Source organism: Psittacula echo (assembly GCF_963264785.1).
Source record: "Psittacula echo genome assembly, chromosome: 6".
NCBI classification, from domain to species: Eukaryota; Metazoa; Chordata; class Aves; order Psittaciformes; family Psittacidae; genus Psittacula; species Psittacula echo.
The window spans coordinates 11,661,519-11,677,496 of NC_137743.1; the positions used below are offsets into that span (position 1 = coordinate 11,661,519).

At 43.4% G+C, this 15,978-nt stretch overlaps 1 protein-coding gene and 1 long non-coding RNA gene across 9 annotated transcripts in view; one reads left to right on the top strand and one right to left on the bottom strand.

The window, feature by feature from the left end:
* LOC308222514 overlaps positions 1 to 1,333 on the bottom strand; it is a 64,664-nt gene extending 63,331 nt beyond the window's left edge. For 5 of the 7 annotated variants that reach the window (XR_013957152.1, XR_013957153.1, XR_013957154.1 and 2 more), the window contains exon 1: positions 1,025 to 1,333. This is a non-coding gene — a long non-coding RNA (uncharacterized lncRNA). Of the gene's footprint in view, positions 1 to 973 lie in introns of all 7 variants that reach the window. The other 2 variants (XR_013957155.1, XR_013957159.1) reach the window with 1 other exon arrangement.
* Positions 1,334 to 1,353: 20 nt separating this feature from the next.
* On the top strand, positions 1,354 to 15,848 carry SMNDC1 (survival motor neuron domain containing 1). Of its 2 annotated transcripts, none has more exons than XM_080620629.1 (6): positions 1,354 to 1,528; positions 2,147 to 2,266; positions 6,030 to 6,172; positions 8,167 to 8,328; positions 9,373 to 9,526; positions 10,303 to 15,848. In XM_080620629.1, exons 2-6 carry the CDS (start codon positions 2,147 to 2,149, stop codon positions 10,438 to 10,440), a joined length of 717 nt encoding a protein of 238 aa, XP_080476755.1. In that variant the 5' UTR covers positions 1,354 to 1,528; the 3' UTR covers positions 10,441 to 15,848. The 2 variants fall into 2 exon arrangements, with proteins under 2 accessions (XP_080476755.1, XP_080476756.1); XM_080620630.1 differs by lacking the exon at positions 1,354 to 1,528 and adding an exon at positions 1,547 to 1,917.
* The last annotated feature ends 130 nt before the right edge of the window (positions 15,849 to 15,978 follow it).

Sequence of the window (15,978 nt, forward strand, 5' to 3'; positions counted from 1 at the left end):
TTGCTCCTGCTGATGCAACCACAGAAATACTCTCCTTTTTGCTGTTGTTGCCTTTGGAGATACCTGGGTACTGCACACCTCTTCAGTCCCTCTCTGGTCACTTCAATCATAGAGTTATAGAATGGTTTGGGCTGGAAAGGACCTCAAGATCATCTAGGTCCACCTCCCTGCTATGGGCAGGGATGCCTCACCATTGTTTTGAGGTGTGATGTTGAAATTGATCATACTGATGGTCATTTTAACTCCTAGTTCCACTCACAAAGTCACTAGGATTGCCCTGTATCAATACATTTGCAGGTCGTCCCAAATTCGCTGATCTGTCCACAAAGTCTTATCAGAAGATGTTTTCTGTACCTATTTCTAGATTGTTGATAAAAATGCTAAAAAGATGTATCTGTTGCTATATTCATTGTTACGCTTGCTGTCATTAGTCAGTGAACAGCATCCAATAATTTCTGCATTCTAATTTTCAAGTCACATACCAAGATACAGAAACATGTTCTATCCTTGGTCAGGATGTCCTCTGAGGACATATCCAAGTGTCACAGCACACAATACATCTATTTCCCCCTTTACCATGTAAACAAACCCAAATTATCCACATGAAATCATCTTCCTGTGCAGCACCCTGTGCTGTTCCATCACAAGGCACAGGATGCTTGTGGGAGACACTGATCCTCCTGGTAATATTAAGTAACATTTTGGATGCCTCCTTAATTTGCCTGGCTCACCGGCTCAAGGCCAAATAAAACTATTACATAAATATACCTTTTATATATATATATATTGTGTGTGTATATATATTTTTTCTTCCTGTGACAGGCCTGAAGAAGCCACTGAGCTGTCTTTCCTACTGCAGGACGAACTTTGTTCTGTTTGATAGTATGTCCTGCACAATTCCAATTATCACTTAAGCCGCCAGAAAGCATTGATTGATACTGCCAAAAACAGAGATGTGAGCGACCGTACCCACCGGGGCACGCAGCCTCGGGTACCCCGCAACAAGCAGCCACACACCACAAACCGGTATCATCCCCTGTGAGCAAGGCGCTGTGCCTTGCCTACAAGGGGTACATGTCGGTGCCGTTAGCGCCTGCCCGTGGGGTCAGCTCTGCCAGGGAGGGCATTGCCGCGGTCGCCTGCCTGAGGAGGAGAAGGACGAGGTGGTGCTGCCGGCCTCTCCTCACACGGGGCGCGCGAGCCGCCAGCCGACGCAGGCCGCACGCTGCTACCCGCTCCTCCTAGGCCCCAGGCCCTGCTTCCCCCTCCTCCTTTCCCCTCCGCCCCCATCACGTGAAGCGAAGGCGGTTGCGTTGCTCGGCCGACCGCCACGTGACCGGCATGGCTAGCTCTCGCGAGCGCTCGCGGAGCGCCGGGCCTTTGGCTGCTCGCCCCGCCCCTGCCCCCGGCTGAAGCGAAGCAGACGGCAGCGGCCGCGGCCCGACGGGACCCGCAGTGGCTGTCCCGCGATCTTTCCCTCTTCCCCCGGCCCGGCCAGGCTCGGCCTGGGCCCCGCATCCCTGCCGAGGTGAGTACTGGCGGCTGATCGCAGCCCGCGCGCCCTTCCCGCTGCCGCCCGCTGGCCGCGTCCTTCCCGCTCTGAGGAAGTCTGGGCCTAGGCCTCGGCTTAGGCCTGAGCCGGGGCCTGTCCGCTGGCGCGGGCTCCGCTCCGCTCCGCTCCTCTCTGCTCCGGCTCCGACCCACTCGGGCCAGGCTCGCCGCTGGCGGGCCCCGTGCCGCGCGTTTGCCTCTCGGGAGGCGCCAGTTGCTGGCAGCAGGAGGTCCGCCGGTGTAAACATGATGGCTCTGGCGGGTTGCAGCCGGAGGGGAAACTGGGCTGCGCGGCCGTATTGGAGATGTGATTCCGGAGCTGGTTCCCTGCGCTGAGCCAGGCGTGTGGCCTGTGCGCGCACACAGGCACGTGTGTAAGCCTTCTGCTCTAGGTCTTGCTTGGAAATAGTTGAGCAATCCGTATCGAGGGTCTGTCTTTAGGCAAACAGTGCGCTATTGAAACTTAACTATTATTGAAGTGTTGAAAACATGACTTTCCGTGTTGTTTGTCAGTTTCGCTTTCCTTGCACCACCAGTGGTGATTGAAAAGCAGCAAGCCTGTTGTTTTGATGCAGGGTGTGTATGTTTGTTTCAGATGTCGGAAGACCTTGCTAAGCAGTTAGCTAGCTACAAAGCTCAGCTTCAGCAAGTTGAGGCTGCCTTGTCTGGAAATGCAGAAAATGAAGATTTGCTAAAGCTGAAGAAGGACTTACAGGTGAGAGCTGGAGGACGTGGATAACTGAAACTTGAGGGACTTTAGCAGGTGTTTCATCTTTCCTAAACATTTGCATTGCAACAAAAACAAACACTTGGGTTTATTGCTTTCTTTTCACATAGTTTGATACAATTGTTGTGGTATTGACTTGAAAAAAACCAGTGTGGCCTATTTTAAACCTGTCTTGTAGATTAGTAAACAAGATGTACTAATTTATACAGCAAACTCTTCTGCTAAAAATATTACCCAGAGTGGTGGAAGATGTGCCAGTGCTGTCTCTTTCTTTTTAAAAAACATTTCTCAGTCATCATTTTTGTTGTTGTTGCTTTTACTATGCTAAAGCCTGATGGTTGGGCTTAACATTGTGCTTTTCTGCTTCTTTTTGAGTTGTCAAATCATTTGATCCAGGATGTGTTTATTTATTACATGCATTTGCAATGACAAAAGCTTCAGTGTGTAGTTCTGCATTCCTTCTACATCTAAGCCTTGATTGTGTTAACATTTCTAGATAAGAAGCCTTGATTGTGTTAAGCTTTCTAGATAAGAAAGGAAGAGAGTCATGTTCTTCATTTGCCACCTGCAGTTTCTGGAACATTTTAGGGCATAGTGCATTTTTAAGAGCTAAAAATAATTTCTGGTCCTTAGGGTATAGTTTGATGACAGGAAGACCATGGCCTAACTTTAAATGAAGTAAGTGGTCTTCAAGCTTCTCATGTACATAAAGACTCATCATATTAAAAAGCCCAGCAGCACTGTTAAAACTTGTCCTGAGAGTGCACAAGTCTGCTTCATTTCTGTTGTAGACTGCTTTAGCCATCAGGTCTAAAAATGTATGAATCTCCCCAGTAAGAGCTTCCATAACCACTATTTGGGATGGAAATAGCAGCAGCAAAAATGATGCGTCAGCCAAAATAGGAGTAGTGCCTCAAATCGGTGATCTTTAGAACTCCTTTTAAATTCCAAAGGCTTTGTGGCTACGAGGCACTTTATAGATCATCTGAATGTCCTTTGTTGTACACTGTTAAAAGCACGTGTATATGTTTATATTTCTAAAATGCACAGCAAAACCCATATGGGATGATATTTGCGATACCAACACGACCTCGGCTTTGATCTGCAGAGATCATTGATGTGAAAGGACAACTTGCAAACTTTTTTATAAAAGCTTTCTGCACAGAATGAACAGAAAGGGGAAGATCTTTACACTTTCGTCCCCAAAAGGTTTGCTATCCATATGTTCCACCTTGACAATGACAGAATGTTTTGCAGACTTAATATATGCCAACCAAATGATAGTAAAACTGGGTTTGATGCTTCAGTGTCCCAACTAAACCGCTTTTTGTCTGTTCAAAAAAGATTGTTACTGTGTAATTAAATATTCTTTAATGCCATAAGTAGTGATGCATTAGTGCATTTTGCATCCTTGGTTTATTCCTGAGTAAGAAGATTAAAGTAAACACTAGAAGACATTTTTATAAGTCTTAGCTTTTCATTTTTTGTTTCATTGAAGCAGTTACGGGCACCCAAGAGCCAAAATTACTTTTTGTATCAATTAGAATTGATGGAAGTTGTCCTCTTGTATAATTGGAGATGATACCTGTGGGTGTTATGTTCTGGAGTGCAGAGCTCTGCCTTTGCAAAGACCAGTTGGTCAGGAAAACTCTTGGCAAACTCTAACCAGTGTTCACACTGCAGGTCACACCTTCCCATCACGGGGACGTGGCAGCAAGCCATGTTCAACCATGTGGCTCTGTGAGCTGCTGGGGCATTCTGGCTCCTGCTTAGGAGTTTTCTCTGGAGGAGCTATTCTGTTAAAGACTTTAGAGCTCCAAATTCATGTTTCTATCTTGTGAGCTCAGCACTATGATGTGTGCATAGCAGATGAAGATTTTTACCACAGTTTGCTGCTTATAGCCTGGTGTGTAAGTGACTTCTAAAATAATCTTTGGGAGATGTTCCTGTAACTCTTCAAATTTGAGCTGTTCACTAAGCCATCTATGAATGTGGCAAGAATACGCCAAGAGTTTTCATGTTACTGGTACTCTGTAGCTGAAACACTTTCAGGTGGCTTATGCCTGATGAATTGCGTTTGATCTGAGACAAGATAGCTGTGTCAAACCAAGATGCTTCTTGGGTTTGCAGAGTACAGCTATCTGAATGTGAGGGATAGGTTGGGATTTTACATTTGGGAGGCCAGTTAGGCTAATGCTGTAGGCTCTGCAGAATGCTCTCAAATTAGGTAACTTGATTGGTAATCAAAATCTGGTTCAGCTGTAGCATTATTGAACATGGCAACCATAGCAGCAGAAGTCATTGTAAGCATGTTTCTGTGCTTAGTTGCTACTGATTGTGCTTACTGTTGGGCTTACTAACTAGCAGCTCCTCTAAAACAAAGAGCAACACTTTTGTTAGGAGGGTGTTGGAAATTCAGGCATTAACAGCTGCAATAGAAACAAACTGTTAGGCCGTTCATGCCAGTTGTATCGGATAAAAATGCATGTAAGCTAATAGAGACTTATTTGGGGGCTGCTTGTGATCCTTTAGGTACTTGAAACATGAGGAACAGCTGCTTCGTTGTGTTTTCCTGAGCTAGTCATTGAACGCCCATAGCTGAACTAGATGTGGAACTAGGGGGAAAGTTCGGGCTCCACTGAGCTTCAGTTGAACATTTCTTGTCTGTAACCCTCTGTCACTCTCCTAACTAACAGTAAATATTTAAATTAGCAATGGTTCATGCTGAGATGAACTCAAAAGAACTGAAGGATTTTTCTTTAAGGAATGCAGAGTTGCTTTGCCTTGTACAGAAAGTTTAAATGGCCATTTACCTGTCTCCTTTGACTTTTAACACCAGTGAAAACCAGTGGGCTGATTGCATAGAATAAGAATATAATGATGGGAAGCTGGGGAGGGGCTTTTGTGTGCTCTTGTTATTTGTCTTGCCAGATAAGCAAGGGTTGGCCAGACCTGGAATCTTAAGGTCAGGGAATCTAGAGGAAAACCAAACACTTACCTCAGAATGACTTGAGGAAATCAATTTCTTTAGTGTTTAGAATCCTTTCTGTAAATGAGAGGCCTTTGCAGAGCAGCAGTGTTGGAAAGGTGCTTTTCCACCTGGGCTCTGGGTGCTTCAGTTCAGCCAGTCTGTGTATTATTGAGTAACTGAAAAATGCTTCATCACTTAGAAATTCTGCAATTATACTTGTGGTTGCTGTGTGGTTTGGAGATTACTATATATAGTGTAGGCAGCCAGGCCCAAAGGGAAAAGGATGGAGGAAACGGGAAGCTGCAGAAAGAACAGAAGTGTTACAGCCTTCCACAGTTTGTCTCCAGAGTTCTGCCATGTGCTGTGTGATTTTTGTTTTGATCAATAACCAGACATCATGTGCAGCCATCATGTGTTCAGTCACACCATTGATTTTTTGGGGGATTTTTATTGAGCCTGTCTAGCTCTGTCTTTGTGCCTGTGGATACACAATTCACCTAGAAAGAAATGCTATAATAGGCTGCTGGTTGAAAATTTGGGGAGGGCAATGATAACTTCACTGCAACACAGTGAGGACCACACATCTTTTGATCTACATTGGCAATGAGGGAGTTTAGTTAAATGAGTGAAAAGCCAAACCAGACTTAGTCCACTTTACATCAGCTACAGATTGAATTCAGTAACTTCAAACTCCCCAAACCAGTAAGATTGGGTAGAAATGTGCATGGTAACAGAGCCTGAAAAATTACTCTCTGTGGGTTCTTTTGTCTTTTTTTCTAGGAAGTCATAGAATTAACCAAAGATCTCCTTTCAACACAACCTTCAGAAACTCTTGCAAGTTCTGACAGCTCTGCTTCTGCCCTGCCCAGCCACTCCTGGAAGGTTGGGGATAGGTGTATGGCGATATGGAGTGAGGATGGACAGTAAGTGTAGAAAACTTCTCTAACAGTTACATGAAATAGTGCAATGGTAAGAGATTTTCATTCAGTTTGAACTGCCTGTAGGGTGACTAAACAGCAAAGAGAAAGTAGGAAATACGTATGAGATCAGGTATTCTTGTACTGTCTTTATTAAAGGTCATTGTGTTAAATGAAAAGCAAAGAGATGGGGGGGTTATTCTCTAGAAATGCCCTATTTGTCTCTAAGGGTAGCTTTGGTAAATGGCCATTTGCTAATGTAATACATGGTGGACTCTCATGATGAGCTGACCTGTCAGGGCAAGCTTTCATAAAGGTTTTGGGATCTGTAATTCATAATTTGTGATTGCATTCATATATATATATGTGTAATTGATTGCTATCGGGAAAAATCCTTGCCGTAGCTCAGCTCATGCCTCTGATTGGAAATGAATTTTTAATTGAAAATGCTGGGGTTTGGCTATGAAATAGCAATTTCTAATGTAAATATAGAATTAATCAGTATTTTGGATCTGGTCTCCCATTGCATTAGTGTATGAAGCTCTGGGAAGCCAAGCAGTAGATTCTGACTTCAGAATCTTTAAAATAAGCATTCTAAAATTATCTTTCAGACTGCAAAATGTAAAAAATAAAGAACTGTTGCAGCTTGTTAAAAATCACTGTTTATGCAGGACTAATATTTCAGTCATTAGCTCTTACAGAGAAGTTTCTTCAATGAACGTTGGTCTAGTAACAATGTAGTAACCGCATAGAGATTGTGTTATAGCTGTTCGTGTCTTGAGTAGAAAACAAACCTAAAAGTGAACAGTTTTTTTGTCACAGATTGTTAATGAGTAAAATGTTTTCGTGTAATAACCAGAACTTTAAAATTGAATCTTACCAATTTAGGTCACCATTAGGTCATTCTTGCTCTGATCACTGTGTTAGAGGACTAGAGCCTGGGGAAGAATGTGCCAGAGTGTCCACTGAAGTGGATCTGACTGGACTTAACTGTATTGCTTTTCCCCCTGCCCTGCTTCTGCTGCAGCATTTTTTAAGTGACCAGTGTTTGCTGACAAGCCAGGGGTTAACACTTTGTACCTCATGCAGTTTGGGCTTCCATGTGTTTTCATCTAGCTCAACTCAAGATGATGTTGGCCCACTAAAATCACACAAGAAGTTAATTTAGACAATATTAACTGAATACTGTTTATTAAACATCCCCTTTTATTCCTCTGTTTGCTTTAGATGTGTCCTTTTACTTTTAATTTAGACTCAAATCTTTTTGGAAATGTCACTTGTCTCTTTTTTCCTCTTCCCCATTATGAGGTCAGTTTGACAAAAATGATTCATCCAGATAAATATGACATGGGCTGATTTCTGCTCAAGTCTCAAAATTTCTATTGTAAATCAATAAAAACACTTTTAATTTTGTAAATGTTGAAGAGGAAATGTTTTGAAGGCTTTAGTTTTTCTTAATTCTTTTTCATACGGAGAAAAATGGAACCAAAGTTTTGCTCTGGTGAGCTGACATCTTCCAAAACCCCTTGGTGTATTCCCTGACAGCTGTATTCTGTGGATGAGGTATTTTGTTGGGTCTTTGTCAGTGCCATGACCTGCCAGAGCTAGAACCAAATCAGAGTATCTGATTAGATTTGCCCCAGCATTAATCATGCATCTTTAACTGTGAGGCCATTGCATCTGGCTACTAAAGGTCAAATACAGCAGATTCCAGTCTTGGTACTTGTGCCCCTTTGACCTTAAGAAAGTAATCATAGAATATCACAGAATGGTTTGTGTTGGAAGGGACCTTAAAGCTCATCCAGTTCCAACCCCCTGCCATGGGCAGGAACACCTTCCACTAGAGCAGATAATTGCTTGGTTTGGGTATTGACCCTGAAAATGAAGGCTGATATTTGCAGATTCTTTACTTAATGCCATTAGCTGGCTGACAGTGTAGGTGTTGAAGGGCTGAGTATTAAAGCTTTACTCACATGCTTACAGCCATGATATCTTTACAGGTGTTACGAAGCTGAGATTGAAGAAATAGATGAGGAGAATGGAACAGCTGCAGTCACATTTGCTGGGTATGGCAATGCTGAAGTTACACCTCTGTTCAACCTCAAGCCTGTGGAAGAGGGAAGAAAAGCAAAAGAAGACAGTGGCAACAAACCCATGTCCAAGTGAGTAACACACAGGTGGAAGTCTGAACAGTACTTTGTTTGGTTCTGTACCCCCTAACTATAAAAAAAATGCTACATCTCTTTAAATATCTTCATACATTTACTTGAAAAGGATCTTAAATCAGTCTAACATATAAATGTTTGGTAGGTGATTGTGGCTGGTATCATGGGTGTTATGTATCCTGGCAAGAGAACATGATGGGCTTTGTTTTCTACTCACACTATGCTATCTCAAGATACCAAGTTAAGTGGTAGATTAAAAGAAAGTATCTGTAACTGACAGCAGAGAGCCTGCAAGTTCCAGCCCAGGTCTAGTGCAGGCTGTGCTCAGAGCTGGGATTTGCCTAACCACAAGAATACTTCCCAGTACGAAGGACTTCTGCCCCAGCCCTGCATTAGGATAGCTCTGTTGATCCCATCACTGGGGAGATGTGCTTTACTCTGTGTCCTGCTGCGTCTAACACAGAAAGATGTTTTTAAGAGCTGAAACCAGTTTTGTGGGAAAAAGGTAGTATAATTTCAGAGTCTGTTGTAGGCCTTCCCTAAGAGATCATTCTGAGGGGCATAGATCAACTCCTTGAACTTCCTTATCTTTACTGAATTAACATTGTTCTTTTCTTTCAGTCCTTGTCCAATACTTGGTAGCATGAGAGTCCTGCAGACCTCCAGAAACGTTTGGGCTTTTCAGTCAAATGGGCTATTGAAGTTTCCCAAACCCTCCATGCCTCTGAAATGTAGAAATATATGCTGATAGGTGCATTTTCAGTTTTAGAGATGAGCTGCATCCAATCCCATGGTCATTGCCTTTGGCATGGTCTTATTCAGGTGGTGGTGGTTGTTGTTGTTATGGCCAAATACATAAAATAAGCAAGGTAGTGCTTATGCATGGGAAGACTTGGGATTTTTTCCAGAAGTGGGGAGTATTTCCAAGCTGTTTTCAGTTATTTTCTTATGGAGAACTGTTGTGCATGTCTGTCTTAGAAGGGTTTTAGCTTCTTACAGGCAAAGGCACAAATATATAATGTCTTTTTTCCTTCTTTCCAGAAAAGAGATGATAGCCCAGCAACGAGAGTATAAAAAGAAGAAAGCTTTGAAAAAAGCTCAGAGAATTAAAGAACTTGAACAGGAACGAGAGGACCAGAAAGTCAAATGGCAACAGTTTAACAACAGAGCCTACTCTAAAAACAAAAAAGGCCAGGTTAGTTTGGTTTTGTCAGGGTGGGAATAACTATGGGGCGTAAATTTCTGTGCAGTACATGGGGAGAGGAGGGAGGTGGTTTTTAAAGAGGGTTCACCTTTGGGATTCTCAAGTGTGTGGTTTTGTATTAAAAGTCCTGGTTCTGTACTGGGTGATTGTGGTGTTCTGAGGAGGCTGAGCTTGCCCTTACCTTGGAAAGCTGCTCACTGGCAGCTGCCAGGTTGTGTTTGCTGGAGCTTAGGGGTCTTGAGGGCCTATCTGAACCTCCAAGCCTGGCTTCATACTGTGCTTATGAGCTGGCACACACAGCACTAAGTAATCACCCTGGAACAGCAAGCATAGTGCAAGAAAAAGAGGGACTGGATGAGCTTTAAGGTCCCTTCCAGCCCAAACTAATCTGCGATTCTATGAAAAAATATGGCAAGGACACTTTAAAGGCTTACTTAATTTTTATCATGGCTTGAGCAAGAACTGCCAGACATAATGGTAAAACTTCCATCTTCCTTATGAATAATTATTAGAGATTGTCTCACGAGAGGTGAATTTCAGTCACTGTTGGCCTGACCCAAGGTCCCCAGTGCCACAATCACATACAGGACTTGGGTGCCAGAAAGCTCCCAGCTCTGTTGCTTGCTGATAATGTATCACAATGAACTAGCTTCTAGAGTGTGTGCCTAGCTGTAAAGTTGTTGTTCAGAGGATTAGGATTGCGTGCTTGGGGTTTGTTTTTTAAGAGTCACTTGATAATTAGAAATGGTGTTTTCTTTCATTTGCAGGTGAAGAGGAGTATTTTTGCTTCCCCCGAGAGCGTAACTGGCAAGGTTGGAGTCGGAACATGTGGAATTGCAGACAAACCTATGACACAGTATCAAGATACCTCTAAATACAATGTCAGGCATTTAATGCCTCAGTAACGGGGGGGAAAGGTGGAACTTCATCTCTGCAGGGCTTTACACTTATCTTTTTATCATTATATTTTTCTAAAAGTAAATTATTTGTTGGCACATCACAAGTAGTCCGTTCTGTCACCATCACTTTGGCTTCAGCTGATATGAGCCTTAAATCTCCAGCTATTGATTTGACCCCCTCTACCATTAAACCTTCTGTAGCTGCATTAAAAATACATTCTGCAGGTAAATGCTTTCATGAACTGCTGTTATGTGTCACTCTGAAAGCAATAGTTATCTGCAGCTTTGATATACGGAACCTTTTATTCATACCAGTATTGAGATTGTTTTTTCCTTAAGAGAAGTGGTGGTAGGAAAATGGCACCCAGCAGCCTCCCTTGTTCTTGCCGTCACAGCAATAAGCTCAGTGCTACAGAGCTCCACAGCTCTGGGAGAGAGCGCTGAGCTGGGCTCCATCAGGGCTTGTAAATCCCATGGGATTGCTAAGGAAGTGCTAACTCACTGCCTTAGACTCCACTGAGGATCGGTTTGTACAGCTGTAAAACAGGGCAGGACAGGGCCAATAGGATCTTTATTACTGATGGTGATTCATGTGCTAGAAACAATAAATCTGACTTGAATTCCAGTTTGGATTCCCTGCACTAGGAGTTACGCAGAGGAAAGAGTTGGTTTGGGTTTTTTGTCTGGTTTTTTTTAAGTACTCATCAAACTTTATAGGAGGTTATTGAAAGGTTATTGAAATGCAACTGGAAAACCATAGGAAGGTGTTTAGACTCCAATTCCAAGAGAACTGTACTTTTAAAGAATACTCTCCCCTCCCCTCCCTGAGGATCAGGGCATTGGAGAACAGCCGTGGTTGTGCTACCTGCTTTGGATCTCCTGGGTTTGCTGCTTGCTGACCTGGGACACAGTCTGCGCCTCCTCCATCCCGTCCCTTTGAACGGCAGCACAGCAGATAACGGCTGCGTAGATCCCACTTAGCGAGTTGTGAGCTAGTAAAGGTTAGTCTGAAGCATCTGTCCTTAACTGACTGGCCTTAGTGCTCATTGTGACTTCAGCTGTAGTACAGTGCTGCTCAGCCCCTTCCATTTTATTCAGGAAACACATGTAAAAGCTCTTGCTTTCTTGTATTTTCTCTGTGATTTGCTTTCCTCTGTTACTTGTCTCTCACGGTAGTAGTGCCATCTCTGAACCTGTAATGTGTTTAAAGGAGTTAATGGATAGCCCTGTACACAATGTAGATATTATTTTTGTAAAATCTAGGGCTGAGTTAATGGACACGAGTACATCAGCTGTTTCCTCCCCCCTGTTAAAGAATTCAAAGGTGGTTCTTGTCCATTAACCCTGACCATTATTTCCCTGTATATTACGTTAATGTAGCTCATTTTGTAATTTGTTAACTAGATCAGGTCATGTCAGCAATTGTTGATGCACTGATTGGTGGAAATGTCCATCAGTTACCTGAGTCACAACTCAAGCTAAACTCTACAACTGGTAGTTTAGAATCCATACATAGAAAAAGGTTCTCCCTATAATGGGAGAAGGTGATTTTTATGAATACAAAGTGTGTTAATTTCAGTTTTGTATGTTTAACTTTTATTAAATAAAGTGTTTAAAATCTGCTGGATATATTTGGCAAAGTGGAATTGTATGTGGTGGTGGGGTGGCAAATAACCTGGGAAGTGTAAGTATGGAACCTGCTGGGGAGAGTGCAATACTCAAAGGTGAACCAAAAGTACTTTGCACCCACTGCAAGATGGAGTAGGTGGTGTCTGATTCCTCATCTTCACTGCTACTGGGGGTGGGGGGACAGAATATGCATAGAAAAGCTTTCAAGAGTAAAATAATCCAATTTGTTTAGAAGTGTGTACTGCAGCCTGCAGAGACAAGTCCCAGCAGCGATGTGACATGACAACGGTGATAGCACTGACAGCTATCTGTGGAGAGATGTTACCCGTCATCCTTCAGATGGCTTGATACAGCATTACTGCACCCCTTTCCTTACCTAAAAGGACCATCCTGAAGTTAGAACTGAACCACGCTGAAGTGGGTAGAACTAAAGCTTTCAGGAAGCCTTTTCTAAACTCCACCTGCTGTTTCTTTTAAAAAAAGAAGGAAAAAGCCTTTGGAGAAGGAGACTTACTTAATCCATAGCCAACATGCACTGCACATGCTCATCCTTTGGTGTAGTGATGACAATACAGAGTCTGTCACGGGCTGGACTGTTTCCCAGCCCTGAAGAGAAGTGAAGGCACAGCAAGTTGCTGCAGGTGTACCAGCCTCCCTGGTGCTCACACACAGTTCAGGTTAAACCCTGCCTTACCTGGAAGAGACCAGGACACAGAGATGCACCAGTATGGCTGGGGTGGGCCAAGCTACAGCAGACTGTTTTGAAGACAACTTTTATGAACCAGAAACCATAACTACTGCATACTTAGTACCACAACCCTAGTACCAATACCCATAGACTCCTTATTTCTGCTTCTGCCTGACAGGGATTAGTACACATTTCAGAGGGAAATTAGCAGAGAAGCCAGAGTCAGTGCAATTAAACAGCCTCCTGTGTTCATCCTCCCAAACATCAGTCAGATCTGCTGGCCAATTCCAAGGAAATTTGAAGGCACACTGGTACTTTCCAGATACTTTGTGTAGATGGTGAGCAGAGGAAGAAGGACACACTTGTCTTGCCTACAGGCCCCACACGACAGCTCAGAGACTATCACAGACATGGAGGAGTTTCAGTCGCTATCAGGTGACTTACCAGAGAATCCATGGGACAAATCTCCGGGAAAACCACCAGACTTTACGCTGTTATTCATAGACATCTTTTTCATTATCATCACCTCCCTAACCTCAGAATGAAGTCCCGGGTTTTACCATTCTCTTCCAGGAAGTGACCCCATGTTTCTTTCCAATGGCTAGTGCCAGAAAATATGCAACAAGAAAAGCTTATGATGCTGAGAGGGAAAAACCTCATCAATTACTACCTCTATTTAGTGCACATGATAGATACCCCTTCCACTGAAGCCAAATGTTTCATCTGTTTCAAGAGGGCAACACAGAAACAGATCACAAACAGGGAGCAGCAAGTACCAGAGAACAGGGAGCTCAGGAGCAGGAGCTCACAGGCTAGAATCAGATGGGCGCAAAGCAAAGGAGAACACAAGCACAGCCCTTGAGACAAAGCAGCTCTGTCCAGTTAACCCCTTTGCTATTGACCTACAGATTTCTTGAGGCAAATGGATTTGAGACCACCTTCAGCATGACATGTCTCTAATGGAATAGACATTATAGTGACCTTCAAGGGACAACAGGATAAGTGTGACAAATGCAGCCAGGGAGTCATTGCCACCGTGGCTGCTGACACGAGATGACATGCTGTAATATGCTTGTGTCAGGAGAAGGAAAGTAAGTAAGTGCTGGATGGGTTTTGTAATCGGTTTTCCATAGCAAAAGGACCCACCAAGAATCTAATTTACAGAGGGAAGGCTTGATGGAGTGAGCTTAGAAGGGAGCTGAGGCATGTGCATCTACTATGTGGGCAAGTTGCTCAAGGAAAGTACATCCAGTTCTGGCTCTTACAGGAAAAGTTACCATATTCTTCTAAAATGAAGCAGAAGATAGATGTAGCACTTCAGTTACTCTATAAACACAAAGCAGAAAAACAATGGCACCCATAAAGCAAGCCATAAAAAAACCTTCACACAATTTGGCAAAGATGAAAGGAAAATGTAATTCCACCCCAAACTGCCACATGGTGAGAGTAAGTGTTGCTCTGGCTGAAACTATAGCTAATGTGGTTGGTAGAGCCCCAGGCCACAGAGGAGAGGACCAGGAGTGAAGTGCTTCACTTTACTCTCTGCTTATGGAAGAGTAAAGTGATGCCTCAGAAGCAGCACAAATCCCACATCATTGTGCATTAAGAAATGCCAAGAGCTGGGAACCCAACGGCAACATGCTTTCAGTGCCATTGTCTTTTGGGATGAATGAAAATAACTCATTCTTTTTATTATAGATCTCTTTTAAGGACAGAATTTGGACCAAACAGGCAGTACAGCTTCCATGAGCACTTTTCTAGTGAAAAGCCTGTAAATTTGACTTGCTTTATTAGATCTCTTAGAGTTCAGTACTGTGAGAGACCATCTCAGCTTTCAAAGGGAAAGAGAGACTTGACCCTCATGGTCTGGATCTGCACCTCTGGATACTCAGCAGTGTTTTACAAGATTTCAGGGTGGCCAGTAGAAGCTTTGATGACACTTTGAAAAGTGACAAGACTTTAAAGCAAACCTGGCACACGGGACTACTCTGGCTTGTCCCAGCAGGGACAGCTCAGGAGATTCACATGCTTTCAAGCAGAGTTGCTATTAGGATCATCTAAGTGGTATCCTGCATAACCATATGAATTGGCTTGTATGTACAAAATTTAACTTCTCTGAGCTAATATTCATCTGGAATGCAACCAACCCCATGTCTTCACAGTTATTGTAAAGGCTCTTAACTCTGGTTTATGCCTGGTCCTCCTCCTGGCTGGACCACTGCTGCTAGCTGAGCGCTCAGGCAGGTGGTGGGTGATGGAAACTCATCTCCTGCTGTTTTCTCCATTGTATTTGCACTTGACATCACGATCCCTTTGAGTCCACAACACTAGGAAAGGTAGGAGATACCAAACTGGCCCTGGAGCATACAAACAAACATTTCAGACACATTTATTCCAACCATATCACTGTTTTATACCAACTAGGAGAGCAAAGCCATTCCCAACCCCTTGAACTTCAGCATCTCCCTGCTGTGGTATTTCTTTCCCAAGCAGCCATTTAAAACAAACAGAAATAACGGGAAGGAAGAGGTGATGGGACAGCTACAGAAAAGGATCATAAATAAATAAACCCACTGGTGTTCAGCTGCTCAGCACCAGGGCTGCTGGTGGTCAACACTTTCAAGGAGAATAATAATAATGAATAAATAATTATAATAATATAGAAGAATAAAAACAAGTAACATTGTTTGCTAGAGCTAAACTTCCGCACTTTTCAGAACCAAACCCTGTGTCACCCAGAGATTATACAGACCCCAAACATAAATCCTCTTCTTTGGAAACCCTCAGGCTCCATTTGTTAACCTTGAGCTCAGCTCTGCCTGCAAAAGACCTCTGCTCCCGCCAGGTCACCTTCCAGAAGGAAGAATGGATGCACTGAAGCGCTGCATTACATACACACAAGTGAAAACAGCTTTAAGAGCAGCAACCTGATCCAGAGTTAGCAAGCAAATTCATTTCAAAACCCCTAAACAAATAGAAATCATTCACTGCAGCCATGGGAAGCTCATTTCTCTGCTCAAGCAACTGTTGTGCCTCTTGCAGGGGATGACACATTTTGGAAGAGAGTAGGGAAAACATCAGGTTACTTAAGCACAGGCAACTTATCACAGTGCAGAAGTCTCCAGCAGACTCACTCAGGATCTTCCCATCGCAGGACTGAAGGGCACAAGAAGAACAAGGAGTTGGCTGTGGTGACACGAATGACCCAGATGGAAGAACACGACTCA